The 27,929-nt window shown below is 51.8% G+C and overlaps 1 protein-coding gene across 2 annotated transcripts; it reads left to right on the top strand.

Annotated features, from left to right (window-relative positions):
* Nucleotides 1–6,737: 6,737 nt before the first annotated feature.
* On the top strand, nt 6,738–18,205 carry OSR1 (odd-skipped related transcription factor 1). 2 transcript variants are annotated; one of them, XM_082672432.1, is made up of 4 exons: nt 6,738–6,846; nt 11,085–11,318; nt 15,827–16,526; nt 17,276–18,205. In XM_082672432.1, exons 3-4 carry the CDS (start codon nt 15,859–15,861, stop codon nt 17,409–17,411), a joined length of 804 nt encoding a protein of 267 aa, XP_082528558.1. In that variant the 5' UTR covers nt 6,738–6,846; nt 11,085–11,318; nt 15,827–15,858; the 3' UTR covers nt 17,412–18,205. The 2 variants fall into 2 exon arrangements, with proteins under 2 accessions (XP_082528558.1, XP_082528559.1); XM_082672433.1 differs by lacking the exons at nt 6,738–6,846; nt 11,085–11,318 and adding an exon at nt 11,441–11,797.
* Nucleotides 18,206–27,929: the final 9,724 nt, after the last annotated feature.

The raw sequence follows: 27,929 nt of genomic DNA, 5'->3' as shown, positions 1-27,929 counted from the left end.
CTTGAGCGAAGTTCAAAAACAATAGCATGTCAACTTAAGATCATAGAAGGCTATGGCGAGGGTGACAGAAAACAGGGGAAACGACTTGGTCCTGAGACAAACGAGGACGTGGATAATGGGTGATGGCACTACAAACGCTGCTTTGAAAGGAAGCCGGAAGGGAAGGAGGCAGAGTCAGCTCTCCCCACCCAGGGATTCCAGCTCATCCCCGAGGAGGAGGGAGGTGCGGCAGCGGTTTGGCATCCTGCCTGCCCAAACGCCCCGGTGCCAGCCTCCACTGTGCTTTCCTGAGCAGCTCAGGAGGGCCAGGTATGGGTTTCTCCTGTCACGCCAGTGTTTTTGCAGAGAGAGCTTTGGGGTCTTTTGGAAAGTGACTTAGCTGGAGCCACACGTCTGCCAGCATGGCAGCTGTTACCACTTATACCAGGAACATCTGGCCTGAAGATTGCAGTAAAAGTGACACTTGTCTACAGAGAGAAAATGTTGAAGTATACATTTTGGACATGAAGAAATAAGTAATGACATTTAATGTTTTCATAAGGCTGCTACATCATGAGCAGCAGTCATCCAAACCCCAGGCCCAGGCATCCACGGGGGCATCTTTATACCGCAGTGTGCCTGCGGGGTTTGTAGAGGGCCTCTTACCCAGAACATCATTCCCTCATACGGGCTTTGTCCTCTGAAGACATAGGACAAAGGGAGACCCTCGTAAGACCCCCTCCTTTCAAGACTTGACTCACAGGAAGGGGGAGCGGGGAGCAAAGTGTAAGGAGCCCCCCCTCCAGATGTCAGGAAATCTAGCTCCGGGTTGCAGTTGTGTCACCGGGTAAATCGTATTTGGAGGTTCAGATTTCTCGTCTGTGAAATGGAGGTGTCAAAGATGATATGTTTAAGGTTCCTCCAAGAGTTTATACTCTGTGCTTTTTGGAATAGAGGCAATTCTACCATTTCTATGCCAATCCCGTAGGTTAAACATGATTCTTTCCAGACCCTGCTCTTAAAATGCACAGTTCCCTTGATGTGGTGATGCTTGCAACCCCTCCAATCTCAGAAGAAGAGAGAAAGTCGAACAGGGCCAGTGTGAAAGCCCTGGGCTCCTGGGGAAGAAGACAGCACGTGGAGTGGGAGACCAGACCGCCAGCACGGCCTGACGTCCGCATGTGGCCCTGCGCATGCTCCCAGCACAGCTGGCCCCGGGCCACCGCGTCTCAACTCCGGCGTCCTCTGTGTTGGATTTCAAAGAGGGGAGTTGAAGAGAAGATGAAGCACACTTGCTGAGACCAGGTTCCTTTTTGTTGGCAGAGTGTTGATGAGGATGGTACAATAACTACACTGAGTTTGGCAGAGATTGGGATAATCAAACAAGAAGGCATATTTAAGAACTTGGTGATTGGTGAGCGGTCAGCCCTTTACATAACTTTAACATGCAGTCAGTCACTTATCACGGATGCCTTTTGAATTCAAAAATGTTACCTGTGCCAGACTGACCCAAGAGCAATGCACTATTAATGTACAAATATCCCGATTAATATGTACGTCACTGTGTAAGCTCGTGCCTCACCAGAGAAGATCCCAGGAGCCCCTTCTTATTTTCTCTTCTACTAGGAGGAGGGAGGCAGGTACTACTGCTCCCCAAACACCGTTAGGCTCTTCTACATCGCTCATCCCCCACCTCCTAAAGCAGACTCTGAAGCCTACCCTTTCTTATGGAGCGGCTGTGCCCTGCGTACTCTTCTCAGTGGATTCTCTGCTCAGTCAGTCTCACCTCTGGAGCCAGGAGAGGAGAAGAAAGGAAAGGCCAGGGTCAGGTTGCTGGCCAGTCCACAGTGCTCACTCTTGGGCCAAAGCAGAGTTTGTGGGTCCCTGGGGCACATTAGAGTTGGGTGATGCGGTTTTTCTAGGCTTTAGTCTGTGGGCCTTTGATTTTGTACCTCTAGCAGCTTCTAGATGTCTATTCTAGAAGCTGAGATTAAATCCTATGTTTAGGGCTAAGACCCTGAGCAGGACTAGAGCCTGGGCCTGGGGATCAGAATGGGGTCTGCAGCTTCCAAGTCAGTAGGTCTGAGGCAGGGCCTGAGCTTCTGCATTTCTAACAAGTTCCAGGTGAGGCCGATGCCACCAGCAGACACACTTTGAGTACTGCCGAGGGAGGCTGCCTTCATTATGAACTTGGGCTTTGGAATCAGATGCACGTGGGGTTAAGTCGTGGCTCCAGACTTACCTAGCTACGTGACTTTGGGACAAGTAACGTGATATTTCTAAGCCACATCTGCTCAGACAGAAAGTGCCCATCATCTTGCTGACCTCTTGGGTTTGGTGTGAGGATCCAGGCCGATCACGCGGGAGTGCAGGACCCGCGCGCTCAGGAGAGGAGGGGACCCTGGGAAGAACTGTGTGTGGCTCTGCCCTCAGAGGTTTCAGCCCATTTCCACTTCCAGGACTGCACTCGTGAGCCTCGGCCCAGCCACAGGGAGGCCCCTGACCTCACGTCTCTGTTAATAAAACAGGGGTGACAGGAATAATGCCGCTCTCCTGGAGGCGTCACACAACAGCTCCTTAAATCACTCCGAGGGTGTTAGTGATTGAAATCACTGTCCTTTCCATCAAGCCAGGGGCTCTGGGTGCACCTGACGCAAGGAAATCAGTATAGACACTTTCAAAGAGACGTTTACGTTCCCTCATCTGTACACCATAGGTGACTAAAATTGATGGTACTCAGCTGGAACCCTTTACACTGCTTTTAAAATTAGTAAGACGTGTAAAGTGGCATGTTTATTAAGAGGCATGTAAATAGACATGTTTTTACCAAAACAAAATTGGGAAGTGCTGTCAAAGTAAAAACATAAAAAATTCCCTGTTGGCCGGCACCAAATGTCATGACCCCAGTGGCACGGGGGAATAATCAGCCATCCTGGGGTTTCCGTTCAGCTGTGTACACTGCTTCTGCGTGAATAACCACCCGTCCAACCTATTAAAGATCCGGAATGCGCAGGGTGTGTGGGCAAACCCAGTCTCACCGTGTAGCCCATTTAGCACCTTCCTCCTTCTCGAAGCTTCCAGTAACACTCATATAATGAACTATGGATTGAAAGACAAGAGAGGTCCACCAGGTGATGTTAGAGGCCTCTGTTCCCTCCCTTTACCCCAAATGTGATCAGCTTCCCAACACAGAAGCTAATTTCCACGTGCCTGAACCTACACATCCCTGTGGCCTCTGTGTGACCTAACTTCCGAGGGCAGCTTTGCTGGCTGGTTCCCTCCAGGGCCTCTGTATCCCCAAGGGAGTTCTGCAGAAATGACTTTTTTTCCTCTGCCGGCAGCCTCCTACATGATGTGGGTGGAGGGAAACCCAAGCCCCGCCCCCATGTCACTCATCGTCCCATGGCACAAGGTGGATCCTACAGTTCTGGAACTGAGAGGCTTTTGATGATTATCCAGTCCAGACCTCTTCTCTTACAGAAAAGGAAAAGATAAAGAAGAAACACCTACTCGAGGGTATAAACTGCTTTAATGAAGAGCCTTTTCTTTGTCTTTGGATAAATTTTCAATCCTCAGAATCCTCCTTAGCAAAACCCAGATACCACGGGGCAGAATCATTCTTTACCAACAGCTCTCACTCTGCATGGGCTCGAAAGACCACCGGCATCTGAATCATCTGTGGAGCTTTTAAAACAAGCAGACTCTCAGGGCCCCCTGCCAACCTCCTAAATCAGAAACTCTGAGGACAGGGCCTGGGAATCTGCATTGTGAAAACCCTCGGGGTGATGCTGTGGCTGGGATTTCGGAAAGCACTTTCTTAAACCATTAACCTGCTAACTGTCAGTTACCACTCCAGCAAGAATTAGCTGAGGACCAGCTCTTAAGCTGAGCTGAGGGGTGTTTGTGGGCCCTCCCTTTCCTCAGTGGGTGGCCTTTGTACCCAGTGGCTTGAGATGGAAATGCCCTGAGGTTCTCCACGATCCCCTGCACTTTGCTGCCCATGCAGGACCCTGGGCATTGAGAACCCAGCTTTTTCCATTCATATGGGCCCCGTGGCCTTCTGCAGCTCCCCCTGGCTATCTTCTCACAATATTAAGAAAGCACAAGCCCCTCTACCCTACATGGCTTATCCTTTTTAAGATAAATCTCCTGAAATGTTTGTGACAGACAGAATTTTTGGCAAACCAAGCCATGATTCCAGAAATTCTTTATCTGGAAGACATTGATAATCATGCTCTAGTTTTAAGTTTTCTCTCCATTCCCTTATCGTTGACATGTGATATGCAAACGAATACCCAAATATACCGAAAGGACCCAACCATTCGTCATTTTGAAGTGAAAAATCCTGTGCTAATATATGTCCCTTTTTTTAATTTTGTATTTGCTCAGAGTGTTTCAGCAAATGCTTTTCTCTTCAGAGGAGAGGTTCTCATGTGGGGGATTGGAGACATGACCAGCAAATGGATTTGCCTGGAGTCACCTGGGAATAAGGGAGCTATGGTGAGACTCGCATTTTAAGTGCCAGCTGAGACCAGGGAGGAAGGGCACCTGGCCCTTGGTGGCGGCTGAAATAGGGAGTGTGGTTTCCTGCTCTGTGCAGATGTTCAGCTATACTATGACATGGCTCAGATCCACGAATACCACTCCTCCTCCTGAGCCGAACTTCACAGAAATCACAGGAACGAAGGTTCTTCTAGCAGAGGGGTTGGTCCTCTCCTAGCTTGCTGGTTACTCTGGATTTTCCCAAGGGGCAAATATTATGGAGCATCTTCAATTCCAATCTCTCCGCCCACCTCACACCTACCTCCTCAGTGCCAGTGCTTGGGTTGCAGTCACATCTGCTGGATGGACACCACTCTTAGAGCTGCATCTGGATGCCTTCCAAGTTCCACGGGTGGTTGCTTCTCTCCCGGTTGGGCCACCACTTTGGGGACCCAGGACTTCTTCAGTGTGACAGTCTGAATGCAGGAAGACCCCAATCATAAACACTAAAGAGGCAGAAGCCCCCATCCCCTTCCATCCAGTCAGTATCGTTGTTCATGCATGCGGGAGGCACCCCAGGGCTTCACATCACATAGGGAGCTTTGGTGGCCTTAGTAGTTCTTTGGAATGTCTAAGTCAGGTCCCTTCCCTTTTCCACTCCTCATTGCAAGCGCAGAATAAGGAACTGGGAAACCCTACCTCTTGCTGGAGCAGAGAGTGATGGGTGGCAGGAAGCAGAGCCCTCCTCCGACAGCCTGGAGCACGGGCAGGGAGCCTGTCTTTCCCTGGGCCCTAGCTTGTTTCCTCTGCACATGATCTCAAGCCTTTGCTGCAAAGAGTGCTGTAAGAGTCTTGGAATAATTGGTCTTGGAAAGCAATTTCAGCCTCTGTTTTCTTCCTTATTAGAAATTGTGCAATTGCAGCTCTAAACTTCCCAGGGTGCCTGCAAGGAGTTTTGTAAGGAAGTTGGATAGAGGCCTGTGAGAGCAGCACAGCCTAAGCCCCCAAGGATCTCCTACACCCTGTTTTCTTCTGTCTGCAAAAGACAGACCAAAGAGCATGTTAACAGGTATATTTTTAGGACTTCTCCCTTCAGGTCTCTATCCCAAAAGCCAGAGCTTTGATAACAAGGAAGAGAGAGCATCAAAGACCCAGCTTTGCTGAACCTGTAAAACAGAAAGTAGAATGGTAGTCACCAGGGGCTGGGCGCGGGGGATTGGGGGAGTTGTGGAGATGGTGAGGGCACACACTTGCAACTCGTAGGTAAGTTCTGGATGCACAGCATCGTGATTATAGTCAGCAAACTGTATTATAAACTTCAAAGTTGCTAAGAAACTAGATGATGATCGTTCTCACCACAAAAAAAGCAATTATAATCATGTGAAGTGACAGAGGTGTGAGCTAGCTAGCACTATGGTGGTGGTAATCATATTGCAATATATAAATGTATCAAACCAATGTCAATTACATCTCAATAAAATTTAAAACAACTTTTTTTTTTCTTTTTTAAGTTGCAGCTTTGATGCCAAGGAGTAGAGAGGGTCCAGCTAAAATATCCTGTAGGGAATTCCAGGAAGGGAAGGGAGCAGCAAAGGACCTGGAATCCAGTGGCCTGCCTGGGAGGAAGGTGAGGGTAGGAGGAGGCATGGCGTGTTTCAGAGACTCCGATTCGAAGAAGCAGGCTCTCCCTCTCCATTCCTTTGGTTCTTCAGAAAGCCCGACTGGGAATCCTGGGAGGGGCCCGGGTCCAGATGCTCCTCCAAGCTGGGGAGGGAGGGAGGAAGTGGACGCAAGAGCCAGAGCATCCTCATCTCCAAGGAGCTACCTAGGAGGTAGCGCTAACCCAGCTCGGAGAATGCAGAAAACTTTCGCAGTAGGTCCTGGTTCACTGTTTTTTCCCAGGACCAGAAACTAATGCTGGTAGAAAGTTGCCAAGGATTTCGGATTCTTCAAAACAAAACAAAACCAAAACTACCCTCACAAATCTGGAGCAGGGAAAACAGAATCCGTGTTTGTTCTTTGGAAGGGCAGTGTGTAGTTTTATATGAGTAAAGGCGAATTTCGTGACTCAGAAAAGAACATTTAAAGGGGAAAAAAAAAAAACAACCCTCCCCGGAGACAACTGGATGTGAGACTTTTCGAGGAAGGGGCACCGGGAGATGTCACTTGCTCACCAGCAGGTGGCGCGTTTTCTTTAGGATTGCGTCCCCAAGTCTGTCGATAAAACATCGCAGCCAGACTTGCTCCGAGTTCCCTCGCCGGAAATCGCTATGCAGATAATAACCCTCCAGTGTCTGGAAATTAATTACCTCCAACGCTCATTCCTCCAGCGCCGACCGCCGCCTGTGTAGCCCGTCAACGACGTAGCGCCGCGGGTGTAGTAAGGTAATTCTGTCCGCAGGGCTTCCCCCTGACTATACGCGATTCAGTTAAAATAACTTTTTTTTTTCATCATCCACAGTTTGATTAGACACTGCGTCGTTTCTAATACATTTATTTCCACCTTTGAATAAAAGGAAAATTCAGTAATCTTAGAACGTAGATCCGTCGAAAATAATTTTGACAACTCATAGTTGTACAAAAAGTAAAAACTCCCCACAATTTCTGCGCACATTTTACATTTTATCTTCACAATTTAAGACGTGATTTTCGTTCCGTTTTGCCGGTGCTAGTATGCCCGGAGTTTATGCAATTCCACATGATATTCGTGCTTCACACATCTCATAAACCAAGGCTAGATACATGCATGCATGAATTGTTTTGTTTATTAAGGTGACAGAAAGTTACAAGATACTTATGTGCTCATAAAGCACTTAGGAAACGGGAACTGCCTGGAAAAACAGTTCAGTTTCCCTTTCAGTTTTGATACTGTAACTTGCCTGTCGCTGTCACAATAAACACCGGCTCTTGGGTTCACCTGTGATCTATTCTCCTAAGACCCTGGCGTTGCTTGTACCTTATCAGAGCCTGTTATCTGCGCAATGTGTGTGGATGTCGTGTTGCCTACCTCCCGTGCTTAAAAACTTTTCCCCAAAGCTGGATTTTGACCTGATTGATCGTAATGGTTCCAGAGGAACTATTGAGCCATTACAATCCATCATCTAAATGATTACAGAGGGATACCTAAATCTCCCGGTTATTTGAAAGCTGTGTACATGCTTAAAGGGGGGTCAAATGAGCAGACCCCCAATTGTCCACAAAGTAGTTACAGGAAAGCTTGCGTTGGAAGCAAAAGCTCACCTAGTACTAAGTAAATTTCATTTTCTAAAAAAAATGAGGTCACTTTTGTGTGGTTGGGAAGTGAGGAGAGGTGGGGTTCATTTTTTTATCCAAAACCCCCCAAAGCAAAGTAAGCCACGTTCTAGTTAATTTTCTGGAAGCTGCTCAATTTTCACTCCGAAGGCAGGCTGGGGCACTGTTCCTTCCGAGTGAGCAGGGGTCCGGAGAGGGTCTGGGGATGGGGTGGGGAGACCAGCAGAGGCTGTCACCACCCCATCGTGCCCAGGAAAGGCGGCGGAGGGCGGGCGGGGGCTCTCTGCGGGACTGGGCTCAGGGCGGTCCACGACCCGGCGCCACGGGCTGCCTTGGGTATCGCTTCCTGCTGGACCCCAGCGGCACTGGCGGGGAGTAACCCGGACCTGGAGGCCTGGTCGCTACTGTGGGACCATTTCCCCGAGACTGCTCCGTCCCAGACTCGGGCGCCCGCGGTTGCGCCGAGCGGGCGGTGGGTGCGCGAACCAGAAGGACCAGCGGCGGGGTTTGCGCGGGGTCTGGTCCCCCGCTGGTGCCCGCGGGCTCTAAGCGAGCAAAGCTTGCAGACACGGGGGCGGAGTGTGCGGGACGCCCAGGAATGGCATGGGTGTCCAGACAGGAGTTTCTCCACCTTCACTGAGCTCTGGGGCCATAGGTTGGTTGGGTACCCTATAGTGAGGCCGTTGACCATGTTTGAACCATGATGTCCTTGCAAGTTTTAAACGAATTTGGCTTCGCCGTAAAGTAACTCGGTAGCCCTTACGTGTCCTGAGTCCTGCTCTGCTCAGTCTATCCAAGCTGCAGTCCAGGCGCAGCGTGGCGACCTAGACCTAGCTTAGTGGGATCAATTTGTCTTAAATGGGGCGGGGGGAGCCCCCTTTGTTCCCGTTGCATAGAGAAGCCGAGGGGTTCTTAGCTTCCAGGGTTTCTTCCTGCGGTGGGTCCAGAGGGAACTAGGATCTGGTTGGTCTCCACTGGAGACTGAGGCCAGGGTTTGGGGGTCATCCCCTTGGGTGCTCAGATTGACTTGGAGGACTCAGCGGCAGCTAGCAAATCTTGAATTTCATTATTCCAGCTTTCTGGGGGTGTTCATTGGCCAAGACCTAGAAAGAATGGCGTTGAAGCCAGGTGTCTGAAACAGATCTGAGGCTGGGCAGTGCCAGTGTCTTGCACCTCTCTCGCGCCTTGTCCTGTCCTAGGAAGCAGCTGGAGAGGCAAAACCTGAGATGCTGGGCAGCCCCATCTTGCCCCACACCAGCTAAGTTACAGGATTTGACCTGAGTGGGGTCCGTTTTCCAGATAACCTGGCAAAAGCAGCATTAAACAAGCGGGTTGCATGGCCCTTTCTTTAGGAACCCTAAAAACTTTCTCCAAGAGCTCTTTAGGGATCCTACTACCTGGAGATTTTCTAGAAGTCTTTGAGGCAGGTTGGCCAGGGGCCCTGATTCAGGAGAAAAAGGCAAGTGAAAGATGGAGGAAGCACAGTTGCGCTGGGTGGCGTTCTGAGCAAGAGAGGTACACCCCAGGAGGCTCCATCCTACCTGAATGTCCTCTTCCTAGGGGCCGTTTCCTAAGTGGTCTGGACAGCCAGATGGCCAATGCGGAGGCCTCTGTGGATTCTTTCACTGCTGGTAATAAAAGGTGCCAAGCTTGGTCTCCTAGGAGAGCCTGAGCCTTGTGCACACCGATTCCCTGGCCCGAGGTGGAAGCCGGTACCGTCCAGGAATGCCCTGCTGGACTTGCCCTCCCAGCCTTCCTTGCTCTTGGCACTTGCTGCCTTGGAATCTCAGGGGAGGGAGTGATCTCGGCTCCTTCTGTTCCCAAGGGGCCTCCCAGGGGGCCCCCCAAGGGCCAGAATGTCGCTCCATGCTGGAAGTTGCTAGGATTCCAGCTGCACAGACAAACTTACATGGGTCCCTTACTCTAGCACTAACCTGCAGGGGGTGAATGCAGTCCCCTGGGGCAAAGACTGCATCCCTTTTTCCTCCTCCCTGCCCAAGACAAAGTTACCTAGGGGCTGGAGGCCAGGTTCTGTTCTAAAGGCCTGGGGGTAAGACCAGGGTGTCCTCCAATTATTCCTTTTTGGGGGACATTTCCGCTACCGTTTTCCTAGGTCAGGGAACCAAGAGTCTTAAAAAAAAAAAAGAAAGTCAGCTCAGACTTGCAGACTGAATCTGGACAGAGTGGCAGCTTCTTCCAGACACACAATACCAATATGCTAGAGACCCACTGAGGCCAGGATCCAGTCTGCAGACCTCAGAGGGGTCATTCACCAGCAGTCTTGGGGCAAACCCCACGAGTGTAGGGGTGTGAATCTGGACTCACCCAAGCCCCAGAAACCAGCCCCTCCTCCGGACCCAGGGCTGGCTGTTCCAGAGAGATGGCGGGGAGGGATCTGGGCTGGGGTCAGCTGGAGGTCAGCTCTTAGAGCCAGGCAGTGAAGAAGGTACAAGTACTCTCCTTCTTAAAGCATAAGCAGTGAAGACAGAATTTCTTGCAGCCAGAACCCTGACCCTCACTTAGATCACAAACTCCACCGGAACCAATCCCTTGGACTCAAAGGTCCTGGAGCTGAAGAACTTTTCAGCGTGAATCGCGTGCCTGTGCAGCTCATCCTCCAAACTCTCATCCATCCTCCTAAACTAAATGAATACATGATTAGAGGGTGTGAATCCCGGAAGGTTTGGGGTCCTCGGGAAATAACTTTCTTGACTCCTTGCCCCATCCTCCGCCTCTAATCTTTCTAGCGAACTCCGTAACACAGGGTTTGGGGTCACCCATAGGCATTGGGGTCTGGGTTACCGCTCTGGCGCTGAGCACTCTCGGATGTCCAGGAGATGCTCCACGCCAGAAGGGATTCTGGGAGAAGAGACTAGTCAGCAGGGGCCGAGGTGCGCTGGAGCCCAAACAAAGGCGCCAGGATCCCGACGCACCGCCCCCGCCTACCCCGACCTTGCACAGGCTGTGTCCTAGGCTCCGAGGCAGGGAACTGCGAAATGCGCGGTTTCAGCCCGGTTTCATCAGCTAGAGGTTGTTTTTCCTTTAGCGCGCCTGGGGGGATCTCGTGGGCCTAACAAACAACGCAGAAAGGGTCGCACAGGACTGAAGAACAGGGGACGCAGCTCCCGGGAGGCCGGGGTCAAGCGAGCGCCTCTGCCACAGTCGGCTGCCCGGGTCAGCAAAACTTTCTCTCTCAGTGCGCATGCGCAGGGCAGGATGGTTAGGGGGCAGGGGAGGGAGGGGAGGAATCCTGAGGCAAGGGGAGGGGGGAGGAGGAGGGGGGAGGGAGGGAGGAGGGAGGGTGGTGGATTAAAATAAGTAGGCGGCTCGGTGCTAAGGGGTGAGTGAGTCGGAGCTCGGTCTCTCCCCAGTACGTTCTCAGCCGCACCGGCTTCAGACCCAACGTAGGAGCCCCGAGAGAAGTTCACCATCCCTGGGCGGACAGGACTCCGGGGCCGCTGAGCGCTCCCGCGTGTCGGGCGCTCGGAGTCCCCGCAGCCGGAGAGGGGCCAGGACGCTGTGGAATCTAGCGCTTCTGGCTTCCCGGGTCCCCCGCAACGGGAGCCCCAGAGACGCGCGCAGCGCCCGGACCGCAGCGGAATAAGGTAACTGCAGCCCTGGGCGCCCGGGCTCGGCGAGGGGAATGCGGGCAGGACTCCCGGGTCCCCTGTCACCGATCGGCGGGTGTCTCCTCTCTCTCTGTGTCCCAGAAAGAAGCTCCTCTCGCCAAGCGAAGGCTGCAGGACCATTGTGAAAGCGAGAGAGCAGCTGCAGTCCTGGGCGGTTGTGGGTGCTGGCTCAGGGGCTTCGCGTGAGAGGTCCTCGGCCTCTGACCCCGGGGAAATGAGGGGGCGGGTCCCCACTACTGCCCCCAGCGCGGCCGGGCTTCGCGGAATCCCAGGCGAGGTGCTCGCGGACTTCGGAAGTCAGCCTGTGGCCCCCCCTCTAAGAAACCGAAGCAACTAAAGCGGGCACAGACTCTCCCGAGACGCGCGCCGAGCCCGACCTGACCTACCTTAGCTGACGAAGAAGGAAGAGGGAGCGGATGGATGGCTACAGCCGCAGGCGCCCGCGCCAGGGACAGGTGCATGCCCCCGCCGGGTCGCGCTTTCGTGAGCGTTTGTCTTTTGCCGAGTTGCGCTCAGGTATGAGGCCGGCCCGACCCGGGAGCGCAGGGCCGCGTGCCTGACGCCGCCTCGCACTTGCGCTCTGCTTTCGGGGTGTTCTCTATCCGATGATTGCTCTGTGTGGTCAAGGCCTGGAGCGTAACCCGCGACTGTCCCGGTGCAGGGGAGCACGCAGGGGGCGCGAACACTACTTCCCAATCAGAGACCCGCACGCCGCAATAGCGGAAACACTGTGGAGCCGCGGGTGTCCTCAGTTTTGGGCTTGGAAGGGAAGGATTCGTTTGCTCCCGTGCCTGTCTCCCTTCAGGAGAGAAGGTGGGAGCCGGAGAAGAGAGGGAAAGATGTGACGGACTGCCTGCTGAACTAATTTCTCCCCCAAAATTTCTCTGATGAGAGGAATGAAAACCCACATCCAGTCGTTTTTCAGCATCTCGGCCAGTAGCGGGGTAGGCTCTTGGAGTATAGTGTAGCTGCTGAGGGTTTCTTTGTTGCCACAATTTGGTAAATTTCACCCGGGTTAAGAGCTGCGCGCTGGCTCTTGGGAACAGAAACCACGTGCAAGGCTAGTTAATCTCTCAGGTTCATGGCCTCCTAAAGAAGAGAGGAGCTGGCAAGGACGCGGGGGGCGGGGGGAACGGATGGAGGGCGACCAGTGGGTAGATGTTCTATCCGAGGTTCCAAGAAGTAATTGCGATTTCAATAAGACTGGGGAGCAGATCGCTGAGGATGCAGCAGGCGTTTAAATGCAGGGGTGATGGCCGCGTAGCCGAAGGGTTCGTTCGATCTCGTTCGTTGCGAGAATTAAACAGAAGTGTCCCGTGCTGGTCAGTCCTTTCGCCAGGGGTCCGGACGCCGGTCACCACACGTGATGGGGATTCTGTGTCAAGGATGATTTTCTGGGGCTGATGCTAGACTCCTCCAGGCGCAAGCTCATGGAGCTCGCTCTGTCCTCATTAATGCAAGCAGTTAACTCGCTCACGCTCAATTAGCCCCGAATAAACTACTTTAATAGACTCTGCACACTTCATTAATGCCCAGCATAGGGTTGGCTGCAGACCCGGGACTGGCGCTCTGTCGCACGAGGTTTCGAAACAGTGTCTGCACAGCGCGGGGATCCGGGCTGGGAAGCGCGAATGGCGTTTGATGCGCGTGGTCAGCACCCTTACCCGCACCTCCAAGGTCCCGAGGTCCTAGCTCCTTGCCGAGTGGATGCCTGGCCTCGGGCCTGGGGAGAGGTGTTTTCTCTCGCTTTTAAAGATCTAAAGCCTTCACGCTGGGGTTCCGGTGTCAGGGCAACGGGAGCCAGCGGGGCCGGGCGTTTGCTCATCCTCTCTGGCGGGACAGGGGAGTGTGAGACTGTTTTTCTCTTAGCTGACTGCCTGAAACCGAATAGTGAATTCGGCCCATTCTTGGGACTACTAGTGTAGAGAGCCACGTTTCGAACGAATTTCGTCCCCGGGAAAATCGCTGACGAGGGCCTGGGGAACCCTGCCCTTGGAATGTGGCAGAAAATAAACTGACTGCGCCCCTGAGAAAAAGAAATTGAGTGTCGGGGGAAGCGAGATTGGGCAGATAGCCCGTTAACGTTGGCTCCCAAGAGCAGTGTCGGCTGCAGGCGCCCGCTCCCCTTACCGAGCCCAAGGGCTCTGCTCCTGGGGGTGGGCGAGGAGAGGCCAGGTTAGTACGCGAGGGATTGGTGGGATCCCCGACCCTGCACGGAGCCGGTCCGGGCTCGGGTGCAGCCCAGCGCTCTGTCGCCATCGCCGGGGGTAGGCCGAGCACTAGGGGAGCAAGTGGAGGCCCGGGCGGCGCCCTGCGGGCCCCGGGGAGCCAGAGATAAGGATCTGATTTCCAGCGCAGGGAGGGGAAGGAGAGGTGACAGCAAATCAAAGAGCGCTCACCTCGCCTAACTCTGGGCAGACCTTTGAAGTCGGCGAGTCGTCTCCTTTCTCCCCCCTCCCCCTTCCCAACCCAAACAGGCTCCAGCTTTCTCTCTGGCCCAATTCGTATTTTGCTTCGCCGTGTCTCAACGCTGTAGGAGGGTCTCGGGTTGTCCCTGGCGCGACCCGTGATCGACGCAATGGAGAACACTGCTGCGGAGGCCAGGGCTCCGCCGCCGGGGTCCTCGCTCCGCACTCCCACCCAGATTTGTGCCTCCCTGAGCTCCAGGCCAAATAAATTGCTGCGGTCCGACTTGGTTTTCATTCGATTTAACCTGCGCGAGGACATCGCTGCTGGCTCTCGGTGTTTTGCTCCCTCCACCCCCAGCAGAGCTTCTTTCCTTAGGGCCCACCACACCGAGAGTGACTTTCCCCAACAGCTTCGAGGGGGGAAGGGCTTCTAGGTCAATATTGTCCTCAATTCTCCTGGGAACAGCACGGCACTGCCCTCACATTAAAAGCTTCCCTGTAGTGAAAGGCAGCCTGAGCCTGAGGGGCCTGGGCTGAGGGTAAGCAAGGCTTCAGAAGCTGTCTGGGTGGTGTCAGTGTGTGCTGTGAAGGAGGGAACAGAGCAGGGGCCTGGGAAGACCAGGGATGCGGACCTGCTGCAGGTTGGAAAGATCTGAGGAAGAGGAGAGGGGAAATGAGGAGTAAAGGGAGAAGGGGGCGGCAGGGGATTGAGACAGGCAAGGAGAAGCGGGTCCCAAGCACCTGCTCCCCAGTGACTTCTTGAGCTGGAGTTCGGCACTTGAGCGTCCCAGGGTCTTCTGTGTAATTCCACCTTTTTTTCTCCCTGTTGTTGCCTCCACTGGACAGACCCGAGTTAGGAGTGTCTGGGAGGCACAGACCTAAAAGGTCTGTCTGCCGAGTCTAGACCTGTCCACGGAGGCTAGGGACCCTGACCAAGACTCAAGAAGGCCAGGAGACTGCTTGTCACATCAGCATGACTCCCCTTTGGCTTTGCTCAAGCTCCCTGGCCTTGCATTTGGAGGGTGCGTAGGCCACAGCAGCTGAGGCCCAGCCTCAATGCTCTTACTCATAGGCAAACCCATCTGCTGGGGAGGGGGTGCTCACCACACGCACAAACAGCCCGAGAGCCCCAAGACCCTGCCCCCCTTTCCTATGGGGTAGGGAGGGCACTGCAGCCCCCTTGTACATGACTGCAGATGTTTGAGTGAGTAAATAAATGTGGCTGTTAGCGTCCTTGCTGAAACAAAGGTGATCCCCAAGGGCTGCGGAAGGGAGTCAGTCCGCAAGGAGCTGCAGAGAGGGTGGTGTCAAAAGGGCTCGTTAATAGCGATACAGAAAAGCAAATTTGAGGTCAACGTTGAGAGTTGTAAGGAGAAACATGACATGGCTTCTAGAAGCCAAGTTGATGGTCAGCTAGTACAGCTTAATGCACAGGAGCTGGGAGATATGCAGATTCGTGGGCGTTTGTACGTGTGCTGTCTGTGGAGCTCTTTGTAGGTGCGGTGTGATCCCGTGTGTGTGCGAGCGCTCCTCCCTGCATTTTGTTTAGTAGCACAGTATTGCTTGTCGCAGTTTATCTTTGCACCTTGTTGTCAACTCTGCTTCAGAATGTGTGAGTCTGTGTTTATCTGTCAGCATGCATTTCTGTATTTGTTTATCTGCACATGAATGTGTAAGTGTGCTTCCAAGTTTCTGTTATCTTTACAGGAGAGTGTAATTCTCTGTTGACTCAGGCTTGCCTGGATGTAAGTCTTTACAGGACAGTTTCCCTGTGCTTATGCCTTTCTCAGTGTCATGTACACTGTGGACTCATTTTAAGTTGGTCGCATTGCATAGGATTTAGTTTGGTTTCTGTATCAAGTTGTGTGTCTCTGCTGGAGGCCATTGGGAAGGAGTCCTGCAATTTTGAGGGTTCCTGTCTTCTCGGTGAGGGCAGTGAGCTCCATGGGTGGGGTCTTAGGTTCCCAGCTCTGGCTCTGGGGGACAGAGAAGGTGTGGCTGGGCTGGAACTCAGAAGGAGGGCACTTACCTTGAACTTGTCTGTTCCTCTCCCCTCCCCTCTTCTTTTCCTTGCAGATCGAGATTGAGAACATACTGCAACTACGGCCATGGGCAGCAAAACCTTGCCAGCACCGGTGCCCATCCACCCATCTCTGCAGCTCACCAACTACTCCTTTCTTCAGGCAGTGAATGGCCTGCCCACAGTGCCCTCGGACCACCTGCCCAATCTGTATGGTTTCAGTGCGCTGCATGCCGTGCACCTGCACCAGTGGACGCTGGGCTACCCCGCGATGCATTTGCCGCGGTCCTCTTTCTCCAAAGTGCCCGGCGCCGTGTCCAGCCTGGTGGACGCGCGCTTCCAGCTGCCCGCCTTCCCCTGGTTCCCTCACGTCATCCAGCCCAAGCCTGAGATCACCGCTGGAGGCAGCGGCCCCGCGGCGCTCAAGACCAAGCCGCGCTTTGATTTTGCCAACCTGGCCTTGGCGGCCACGCAAGAAGATCCGTCCAAGCTTGGCCGGGGAGAGGGTCCCGGGTCCCCTGCCAGTGGGCTGGGCGCCCTCCTGGATGTGACCAAGCTGTCCCCAGAAAAGAAGCCCACGAGGGGACGCCTGCCTTCCAAAACCAAGAAGGAGTTCGTCTGCAAATTCTGTGGCCGCCACTTCACTAAGTCCTACAACCTCCTCATCCATGAGCGGACGCACACGGACGAGCGGCCCTACACCTGCGACATCTGCCACAAAGCCTTCCGGAGGCAAGACCACCTACGAGACCACAGGTGCGGTACTGCGGGTGGCCCAGAAGAGAGCTGGCTGTCTGCTTCTGTCCCACCAGCCTCCTCCCTAATGCCGAGTTTCAGGAGACGCACCCCCTACCAAGTCCAAGCCTCCTAAGTTTCTGGGATTCCCCCAGATCGGGAAGGAAACCAACAAAGCTCAGGGATGGGTTCCTGGAGCATGGGTGGAGAGAACATGCGAGGAATAGGACCCAGGCTCCAGACAGGCGTGCACAGCTTCCTCCATCTGCAGCGCTGTGCAGTAGACGTTTCTGCGATGATGAAAAGTGATACGTGGCACAAATGACAATCAAGCGCTCGAAATGGGCAACTTAGTGTAGCTGAGAAGCTAACTTTTCAGCTTCACCTGATTTGAATTTTAATAACCACATGTGGCTCGTGATTACTGTTTGGGACAGCACAGCTCCAGCAAATATTCCCACCCAGGTCCCTTCACTCACCTTCGGTGTTGACTCAGGCCTTATAAGGAGGCCATGCTGAGCCCTGGTTAGGAAGGCAGGGGTCGGCCTAGCTGGATCTGTGCACGGCTCAGACGGAGGTGTCTCCTTCACCTCCCTACTCCATCCCCAAACTCGGCACTGCCCTGCTCCACACTAGGTACTCCCAAACCTCCTTTCTTCTGAGGGCAAGCTCCTCATTGCAGTGGGAGGGGATCTTGGATAACTATTTATAATATTTATAACATTGTGTCATTTTGCAAGGATTAATTCTCGGTCTGTTTTTGCCCTCAGATATATTCACTCCAAAGAGAAGCCTTTCAAGTGTCAAGAGTGCGGGAAAGGATTCTGCCAGTCCAGGACTCTCGCTGTCCACAAGACGCTACACTCACAGGTGAAGGAGCTCAAAACCTCCAAGATCAAATGCTAAACAGAGCCTCCGGGGCACCCGGACCCTGGGTCACGCCGCCCCCTCTTCCAGAGGGACCAGAAGCCGAAGGCGACTCTGGCGGGCAGCGGGAGGGCCTCCCGGGACCTTCCCCCATCCCAAACGCGTCCCCCGGGGCCCGGGCGCACGCGGAACTCCAGAGCCCCGCCCCGGGCCGTGACCCCGGCCGCCCGGGCGGCTCCCCCAGGACGCGGCTAAACTCTTGGCCAAAAGGAGGTACTCACGTGGCGGAAGGGAAACTGCATTAAAAAAAAAGAACGAAAGCTTCGCGGAGCCGCAGCGGCGCCTCTCCCAGAAGTATTACTTTTTCTATTGTTATTTTATACGTTTTCTTTATTCTTTATTTTTTTTTCTTTGAACATATAAGCTTGTAACTCTGACTGCGGAGAGAGAGGGGAGAGGAAAAGAAGTTCTGTGCTCTCTCGCAGCCTCCAACCCCTCCTCCCGCCTCCAACCCCACCCCTGGGAGCCTGCAAAAGTGTAATCCCTGTATCTGCTTCAGCCGCCGGGCCCCAGGATCGCGGGGCCGGGGAGCGCCCCTCCCAGCTCCTGCCGCGCAGCGGGTCGTGGGCTCCCGGACTCCGACGGCGGGGCGAGGGCCTCGGGCCCTGGGGCTGGAGGGGGCCCGGCCTCCGGCTCCCCGGCTCCGCTGCCCCATCACCGCGAGCGAGCAGAAGGCTAGGAGCAGGACGATGTATTGCGATTGGCACTTTATGCTGACCATCGGTAACGGACATTTATCACTGGAGTTTTTAAAAATATTAAATAAACGGTTATTTTACAGGCATTGAAGGATGGGTAATTTCCCTCCCAAATGTAGGAAACTGGGCGGCTCCTTTCTTTGAGAGGAGCGGGGTTTCGCTGCCCAAGCCGACCTGTCCCACTGCAGCAACTTTCCCCTAATTAGCGTCAGCGGTTTGGGATGGGTGGAGCAGCGCTCCTCTCTCCCGGTGCTGGGCAACCGCGGACCCCGCCCGCATATATTTTCTTACTTTTCTCCTCCACTTTGGCCTTAGGGTCTCAGTATCCCCAGTCCTCATCTCCGAAGGGCTCCGAGTTTACAAAGAAGCCGAGCCTGCGGCCAATACATCGGCCGTGAGAAATCCCAACATCTCCGGGTGTCGGGGTCGCTTAGGGTCCACCAAGGGAAGAGAACGTCACCCACCTCCCCAACGAAAAGCCTCCCTCCTGGTCTCTTGCTGCTGCACTGGGGCGGGAAGGAAGCGCCCTCACGGACTGCCTCACGCCAGTACCGTCCCCCGGGCCCCCATACGCGGCTACAAATACATAATCACCGCTGCCTCCCCAAAGCCCCCAAGCTACATCCCTCCCTCTGTTAGGAGCCCCCGACACAATTCTCTGGCTGGGGCCTCTCCCCTGCCCGGATCCCGGCTCCACGCCCGCAAAGATTCCTGCCGTTTTAAAGCCTTGTCAGGAATGGCGGGGGCGGGCGCCCTGGGAGGCCCGGGGAGTTTCGGAGGAGAAATCTGAGTCCGCCCTCCACAAGTTGAACCTTCCCTGGGGCGCCTAGTTTTCCCACAATTAGAGGCCAGGCAGCAGGGGGCTCTCCAGCTTGGGGCGGGGCGGGGCTCCCCCAGCTTCAGCATCCTGACCGCGCGGCGGCTCAGGCGGTGGCGCCCGCGGCCCTTCCCGAGCCGAGCGCAGCCTCTCGGGCTTCTGTGTCCGGCGCTCAGCGACCGCGGAGACAGCTGGGCCGAGCTTACCTGCAACAGGGACCACCAATCCTCGGTCTGAAAAAGTGTGCCGGGGTTGCAGGAGTTAAAACGCTCTAGCCTTTCGCTGCGCCATCCTCACCTCCTCTGGGAATGCCTCCCCGCTCTCGGCGGGCTTGAACTCGGCGGTGCGGGAACCCAACTTATCTCTGTGGCCTTGGCCGGGACGGCGTGGACGAGTCCTGCCCTCAGCATTCGGAGCCACGCTGCCCCCTGCTGGACAGGCCTGGAGGGGCGGCCCAGGAATCGGGGCACCTCGCTGTGTCCTGCCCGCAACCCCGAGTAACTTCCGCCGCAGGTTCTGTCTGCATCTGGTCTTGCCCTCCAAACCTTCTTGACCGGTCCCAGGACCCACTGAGAGCGAGGGGCGGGGCGCTGCCGGTTCTGGACCGGCCTATGGGATCTCCGCTAGTCAAGCAAGAGCCCAAGCCTTCTTACTCCTCGGGTCCAAAAGGACTCGCCCCAGGAGAGAGCGGAGCCCGTATCGCAGAGAACTGTGACCTCTGGGCATCTGGAGGGAGGGTTAGTCAGTGGGTTTTGGGCTTCGACGGCTTGGGCCCAGGCAGCGCAGGCTGTGGTATGTCGCGCTTCGCCGCGACTTGTGTTAGCACCCCAGGGGAGAAGCCACATCTGTTCCTTTACTCGCCCGGTTAAGTGATTGTTCCGAGATGAGGACAGGGCGTGGGTACACACACACACACACACACACACACACACACTCCACTACCGAGAGCTTTGATCACCTCTGAGGACCTGAGAGAGTGCCTCACTCGGTTCCTTTACTCTTTGAGGGAGTCCATTTCTCTCAGGGATTGACTGCTGCTGCCCCGTGTCCCTCACATTGCACCACCTCCCACCTCCCCAGGACACAAAGAACCTCTGCCCCAACTCAAGGACTTAGTTAGGACTGTGAAATGGGGAGGTTTGCCAAGGAGGGTTTTCCTTTCTGGCCCACCCACCTCTGATACCATGAATCCCCGCCCCTCCGTCCCCAGGCCCTGCCACGGAGAGACTTTCAGTACCGAGTGTGCGTCCTTGGAAGAATGAATTCCTAAGCGCAGAAGTTTGGGGGATGGGGTGGGAGTGAGACAGGGTGCTGCCCAGAGACCTCCAGCCTGTTCTCAATGCCTCTATCATCTTGGTGGATGCAGAAACCACTTAGCAGCGTAGCTGGCTGCAGTCTATCCTCATGGCAGTGATTTCATAGACTGCAGTCACAGCGACTGCAAATGGAAGGGCAAGCCTGGGTCGCGGACCACCAGACCCCACGCAGGCTACAATTCCCTGATCCTACTCTGTGGGTCGCATGAAAAGGCAACGAGATGGTCAGAAATGCTGGGTGTGTTTTATTGCCTGTCCACTCTATATAAGTGGCCAATTTTTTCCTGCTACACCTCTGGAAGATTCTGAACCACCCCGCAACCGCCGTTTTCAGACATTAAGTTTCCTTTGGCCTCACATGCCCAGCGTGGCTCAGGCCGGTTTTCGAGAGGAAAGGAGATGAGAGTCCGGCTGAGGCCCTTCCCAAAGTTGCTAGGCCTGCGATTCGTCTGTAGCGCAGGAGGTGGGGCAGCTACCCGGCTGGACTTCTCTAATAGGCGGGTAGAAGGCGCGAGAGACCCTCGGCGCAGCCTGGAGCTTCCTAGCGCTCGCTCTGGGAGTAGAACAGGAGCGCCCTGGGGGAAAGAAGAGCCCGCAGGGGCTTCTTCCTAGAGGAAGAGTTCAGGTTCTACCCCGTCCTTCCGGAATGTAGCTAGGGGTTTGGGGCGCACGAAGGGCCTTTTTCCCCCGCTTACTTCCTTGTCTCGGGATTCAGGGCTAGTATAGGGTCCTGGGGGGAGGGAGAAACGCAGTAAGATGGTCTAGGGCTCCCGGACGGCACCTCATCTGCAAGAACGTGGGACCTGTGATATCATCCCCACCCCCTCCCCTGGAACCTTGGCGTCCGTAGAACCGGCTCAAAGGCGTCCCATCCCACCTTCCAGAACATTATGGCACTGTGACGTCAGGGCATCCTCCCGGTGACACAGTGATGTCACACAGGCCTCTGGCAAGAGCGCAAGGGATCCGCGACGTCTACATCGGTATCTCATTTACGTACTTCCATGACGTCACAGATGGGCCACACCTGGAGCAGTGACACTATTGCTCCCACATTTCCCGGTCCCGCCCCTCAAATCCTGCCCACAGGTGAGCCAAGAACCGGTTCGTCCCCACCGACAGAATCCGCAGAACCGAAGCTTTGGCAGATGCCGTTAGTGAAGGAGGGTGCCCAGCAGCTTCCGCCTCCGGGATCTGGTGGCTTAGAACAGTCTCCATGCCCTAGGGTTTCCAAGCACCAGCTGCCGTGGGGTACTCGCCCCGCCCACCTGGCCCCACCCGTCCGCCTCCCCGCCCATTGCGCAGGCCCGGCGCGCAGGCGCAGCCGGAGCTCACCAGCCCGAGCAGTGGGCGCGCGGGCGCGGTGTCTCCAGGCGGTCGCGGGCTGTCGCTTCCGACTTCTGTTTCCCACTTTCAGGGATCACAAACTCGGGGTAACAGTGGCCCGGCGGGCACATCCAGCTGTTGGCGTATGTGAGCGCCAGAGATGCCGACGAGAAGAGGGCAGCTCTGGGTTTAATGCGGGCTGGAGACCCTTGGAGTTCCTTTGGCGTCTCGAATCCAGCGCAGCCGTGGTCCGACGGAGATCCCTGGGATTCGACCTGCCAGGGATGGTGCGGCCGGACCCTGCCCTAGATCAGAAAGTCCCGTGCGTAGCCAGCCTTTTCGGGCAGGGTCTCTGAGGCAGAGGTCTCGAGCCCCCGGCGGGGCGGAGCTCCTAGAAGCGCAGGCTTGGTCACCCACCCTACGCGTCCAGCCCGGCTTTTGGGGCCACCTCTAGGGCCACACTGATGGTTGGGCCCAGTTTGTGTGTTTCAGATGAAAAATTCACAAGGGACATGAGATTCATATCTCATGGGGATCAAACCTCATGTCAGTGGCACAGGAGGAATTAGAAGCCGTGTTTCCTTTGAGACCTGAAGATCCAGTTCTAGGTTTTCCTGCTGCTCCCAAGCTTTGGGCAAAGTAACTACACTTCTCTGAGCCTCATAATGGTGATAATACTCTTCCCACTTACCTCATTCAGTTAATGTAAAGGTCAAAGTCATACATGTTTTCTCAGTCATTTATTAACTGCTTGAACTAAAAACTGGACCCTAATGTGTTGCAGAACAACTTGGGCATTTTGGAAGCACCGTGTAAAAGTATTATTAGAAAAGCTTCTCTCAGCCTCCTGAAGTAACCTGCCTCCCAAGCTGCCTTATTCCTAGGAGAATCTTCATCTTCACTTTATCATAGCCCAGGGATCCTGAAGTGGGATGGAAGAAGGGTATCTGACCTGGACTGGTGGTCTTGAGACCTTCTGGAAAACTGGAAAGAAGACTTTTTTTTTTAACTCCATGGAGACAAATGGATTAATCAGTTCACAGATTATCATTATGTTTGGTTGAGAGAGGAAGTCTGGTGACAAAATGTAAGTGCCCCATTCACACCACTCCTTTGAGCATATGCTTAGGGAGAAAAAAATCACCCCGGGGGCAGACTGAGGTGTGGGGCAGGGCAGGGGCCTATGTATGTGGCAGGTGTCACTGAATAAGTAGCAGGGGGTCTTTCACTCTGCAGACACCTCCCTCTGTAGTCTCCTTTGGATCTCTGCTTCCTTTGACTTGTGGTAGAGTGTCCTAGCCCACAGAAAAGCTGGTCACACAATACTATCACGTGGACATATTTGCAGGAATGTTTGTGTCACCCCCCAGCCGCCTAAGCCCTGGCATCTGCTGCCGTTTTTTTTTTTACATTTTAAAAAATTGAACTATAGTTGATTTACAATGTTGTGTTAATTTCTGCTGTACAGCAAAGTGATTCAGTTATACATATGTATACATTTTAAAAAATATTCTTTTCCACTATGGTTTGTCATAGGATATTGAATATAGTTAGTTCCCTATGCTATACAGTAGGACCCTGTTGTTTATCCATCCTGTATATAATAGCTTACATCTGCTACCTCCACCCTCCCACTCCATCCCTCCCCCAACCCCCTCCCCCTCGGCAACCACAAGTCTGTTCTCTGTATATGTGAGTCTGTTTCTCTTTCATAGATAGGTTCGTTTTGTGTCATATTTTAGATTCCACATATGGTTGTTATCATATGGTATTTGCCTTTCTCTTTCTGACTTACTTCACATAGTATGACAATCTCTAGTTGCATCCATGTTGCTGCAAATGGCATTTTTTCTTTCTTTTTTATGGCTGAGTAGTATTCCGTTGTATATATGTGCCACATCTTCTTCATCCATTCATCTGTTCTTCCATTCTTGGCCATTTTTCCTGGCCAGTGCTGGTTCCAGCTCCAGCAATAAGAATATAGAAGGACTAACCCAGAAAAGTGGGATGGTTTGAGATGGATGAAAGATGGGATGAATCAGCTGAGAGTTTTGTTTTTCCTTTCCAAACACTTAGCTGGCTCATTTAGCTCAGCAATCTCTGGGGAGGTATAAAGCATAATTAATTTATTTTTAATGATGGGTTTGATTGAACTCTTTTGCTGGGGAGATAAGGAGTTTTGTCATGACAGGTGCAGGGATGGATTGCTTTTTGTCATTCACAGCAGTGGGTACCACTTGGAGCCTGTAGGTAGGTGGTGGCATGAGATGAGAAACTTTACAGGGGACATGAAAGAAAACTAGAGGAAATGGGGTAGGAATGGCTAGATTCTTTGCCACTCCAAGGACCAGAGAGGGAAAATGAGCTTCCAGAGAATACGAGCCTTGCCTTAAATACTGAGATTTACCTGGAAGATTGGTTCACTTCTTATTGACCTGGGTCAGAAGCTGAGCGTCTTTGTGCAGTCAGAGTTCAGAATATCTTCAGTATCTCACAGCATACACAGCTCCTCCTGTAGGTCTGCAGTAGGCCAAGAACCAGAGCAGGTGTGATGCTGTCGCTATCAGGAACAATCTCCATGGTCTTGTCATTTGGAGAGATCAACTGACACTGAAATTTTTGTTTTTAATTTTTATTGGGGTATTTACAATGTTGTGTTAGTTTCAGGTGACACTGAAATACTTGAGCAGTTACTCTAAGGCGGGTGGGATGGCTTGAAGAGTTCTTGTCAACTGTTACAGCGATCTATATCATAAAATCCATCTTTTTTAATGATAAGGTTCATATCTTCTATATTCTTTTTAATTTTTCCATTTCTTGTCTATTAATTCCTAACTCTGGTACGTAATGTGTTATAAACTCCCACCATGATGGGAGTTGTTTTCTTATTGTAGTTCTAATATATATATTTCTCCTAAAAGTAAATATACCCCCAATATAAGTATATTTTCAACATACATATATAACCCCAAATTCGTTTGGGTCTTCACCACCACCAATAGGCTTCACACTACTCCTCAGCTGCTCACATAAGGGGCAGTAACTCCTTTAAATTTGGGGTACCTTCTGGGAAAACCAGACTATCTATAAGCCCAGGCTGGTCTTGTCCAGGTTTGTCTCTCCTTGACAATCAGCAATACTCAGAGGAGACTTCTCAGTTTGATGGTGTGGACAATGGCACTGCCTGGGGCTTTACCACTATGGGAAAAGTGTAAGGCATTGGTAGGGTTTCTCCAACCAGGAAGCCAGGCAAGCTTTTTCCCATGACAAATGATAAGTTTTAGTTTAATTATGATAAGTATGTATTTAACTGGGCCAGGGAGGATTGGGCGTGCTGGGGGAGGGCATTGGGTTTTGATATGTTCCCTCAGCTTCCCCCTCCCAGCATTTTAAGTTAAACATTTCCAGGCATACAGAGAAATTGAAATAAATTTATAATGAACACCCAGTTACTCATCACCTAAATTTCACAATTAACATTTTACTATACTTGCTCTTTCACATATCTATCCATCAATCCATCCCTCCAACTTCTTAAAAATGAAAATCTACAAACATACCAAATAATTGAAAGAAGAGTACAAGGAGCACCTCATACCTTCCTCATAGGGTCAACAGTTGACAATGTTTTATTTGTTTCTCGCTGTCTTTCTCCTTGAACCATTTGAAGGTTAGTTTGATTATATTTCATCCCTAAATACTTCAGTACACATCTTTTAGGAATAAAGGCATTATTCTGTATAACCACAACATTGCTATCACACTGAAGAAAACTAACAATAATTTTATCTAAAAATCATCAAAAATATCCCATCTATATTAAAATTTCCTCAAACTTTCCAACCTTTTGAATTAAAAAAAATCATAATCCAATCAAAGTAGATTTTGTTGCATATATGTCTGTAGCATCTTTTAATCTAGAACCATTTCCCATTTTAAAAAACCTTTTTATTTTGAAATAATTATAGATATACAGGTATTGCAAAGATAGTACAGAGAGGTTCCATGCATCCTTCACCCATTTTCTCTCAATGGTTATGTTTTGTGTAATGATTAATGCAGTATCATAACCAGAAAAATCAATGTTGGTACAATGTGTGTATATTCTTATGCTGTTTTTTCACAGACATAGCAATAGTAATGGGTAGATTCCTGTAACCACCACCACAATCAAGATATAGATTTATATCATCACCACAAAGATCTACTGGTGTCATCATTTTACCACTTTGAGTGAATGTAGAAACCTTACCCCCTGTTATGGACTGAATGTGTCACCCCCAAATCCCTGGGTTGAAATCCTAATCCCCAGTGAGATGGTATTAGGAAATGGGGCCTTTGGGAGGTAATTAGGTCATGAGGCTAGAGCCCTCATGGATGGTATTGGTGCCCTTTCAAGAAGAGTCATGAGAGAGCTTGCTTCCTTCCTGCCTGTTCTCCACCGTGTGATGACACAGCAAGAAGACAAGACGGCCATCTGTAAAACAGGAAGATAACTGTCACGAGACACTGGATTTGCTGGCTCCTTGATCTTGGAACTCCAGCCTGTTGTTTAAGCCAACAAGTCGATGGTATTCTGTTATAGCAGCCCAAACTAACTAGGACACCTCCTTTTAGGCTCCCTGTTTATGTCATAATAGTCTTAAATATTTACTCTATCTACATTGAGATGCAGGCCAAACAATGCTATGCTTTTTGCTTCGGCCATCAAGCATAATTTAAGACAACTCAAGAGGAGAGGGAAGGTTTATCCTATGTAGCCACGTTTTTGCTTTTACCATTGTTCTTTCTTTCTTCCTGATGTTCCAAGTTTCCTTTTTTTAAAAAATCATTTCCATTCTGTTTTGAGAACGTTTTAAAGCCATTGTTTTAGAGTAGGTCTGGTGTGGAAAATCCTCTTACTTTTCCTGTATCTGAGAATTTTTTAATTTCTCCTTCATTCCTGAAAAATAATTTCGCAAGGTACAGAATTGTGGGTTAACACTTCTTTCTTTTCAGCACTTGCAAAAGGTTGTGCTAGAACCGCTCAGCTTCCATGGTTCTGATGAGAAATCTGCTGTCGGTTGAATTATTTCTGCCCTTTATGTAAGGTGCCATTTCTCTCTTGCTGCTTTCAAGAGATTTTCTTGGTCTTTAATTTTTTAATTGTCTGAAGTTTGATTATGATGGTTCATGGTATGGATTTCTTTGGGTTTATCCATTCGGGGTTTTGCCCAGATTTTTAAATCTACAGGTTTACAGCTTTTTCCATATTTGAAAGAATTTCAGTTATTCTTTCTTTTCCATATTTGAAAAATGTTCAGCCATAATTTCTCCAGATACTTTTTTCAACACCGTTCTCTTTCTCCTCTATTTCTTAGACTCCAATGACACAAATATTACATCTTTTGTTATCTCACAGCTTTTTGTGGTTCTGTTCACTTTTTTTCAGCCATTTTCTGTCTGTTGTTCAGCTCAGGTAGCTCCTATCGTCTCTTCCACTTCACTGATTCTTTCCTGTGTCCCCTCTGTTCTGCTGTTTTTAAAACGTTCAATGATTATATTTAAAAAAAATCTAAAGTTTCCATATGGGTTTTCTTCATATATTCTATTATTTTACTGAGACTTTCAGTTGTTTCAGGGGTTCATAATTGCCCACTGAAGTATTTTTATGATGGCTGCTTTAAAATTCTTGCCTAATTCCAGCATCTGTGTCACCTTGAGGTTGATGTCTGTCGATTATCTTTTCTCTTTCAAGCGAAGATTTTCCTGGTTCTTGGTCTGACATGTAATTTCCAATTGTACCCTTGAAATTTCTGGTATTATGTCATGAGACTCTGGATCTTATCAAAATCTATTTCAGCAAGTCTCCTCTGACTTGCTGCGCTGGTTCGGGAAGAGGGAGGTTATGCTTTGCTACCATCCCGTGGGGGTGAAGGTCCTTACTACTTGGTGGAGGTGGGATTTCAGGCTCCCTGCTAGGCCTCCGCTGACACCTCCTAGGCTGGGGGGAGCGAGGCCCAAGTCCCTTCTTGTTGCTTCTGCTGGGGGTAGGTAGAAGGCCTCGTTACCTCTGGGTAATGTGTAAGTTTGGCTTCCCTCTCAGCCTTCTCTGATACACCCGGGTGGGGCAGGGGGGAGCACCTTTTTACAGCCAGGCAAAGACGGAAGTCCAGGCTCCCCACTCAGTCTTTGCTGCCTGGTAATCGGTGACTTTTTGGATATCTTGTTGCTTAAGTGAACCAATATTGGCCTTACAGAAGTATACACTAAGTGACAGATTTCTTCACAAATTTCCACTTCCTGGGATTGCTTCTCCATTTATTGTTCTAAGGTGATCCTGGGTTGCCACTCTAATATA

The sequence above is a fragment of the Grampus griseus genome, assembly GCF_964374135.1.
Source record: "Grampus griseus genome assembly, chromosome: 15".
Lineage (NCBI taxonomy): Eukaryota > Metazoa > Chordata > Mammalia > Artiodactyla > Delphinidae > Grampus > Grampus griseus.
This window is presented reverse-complemented; position numbering and strand designations above follow the sequence as displayed.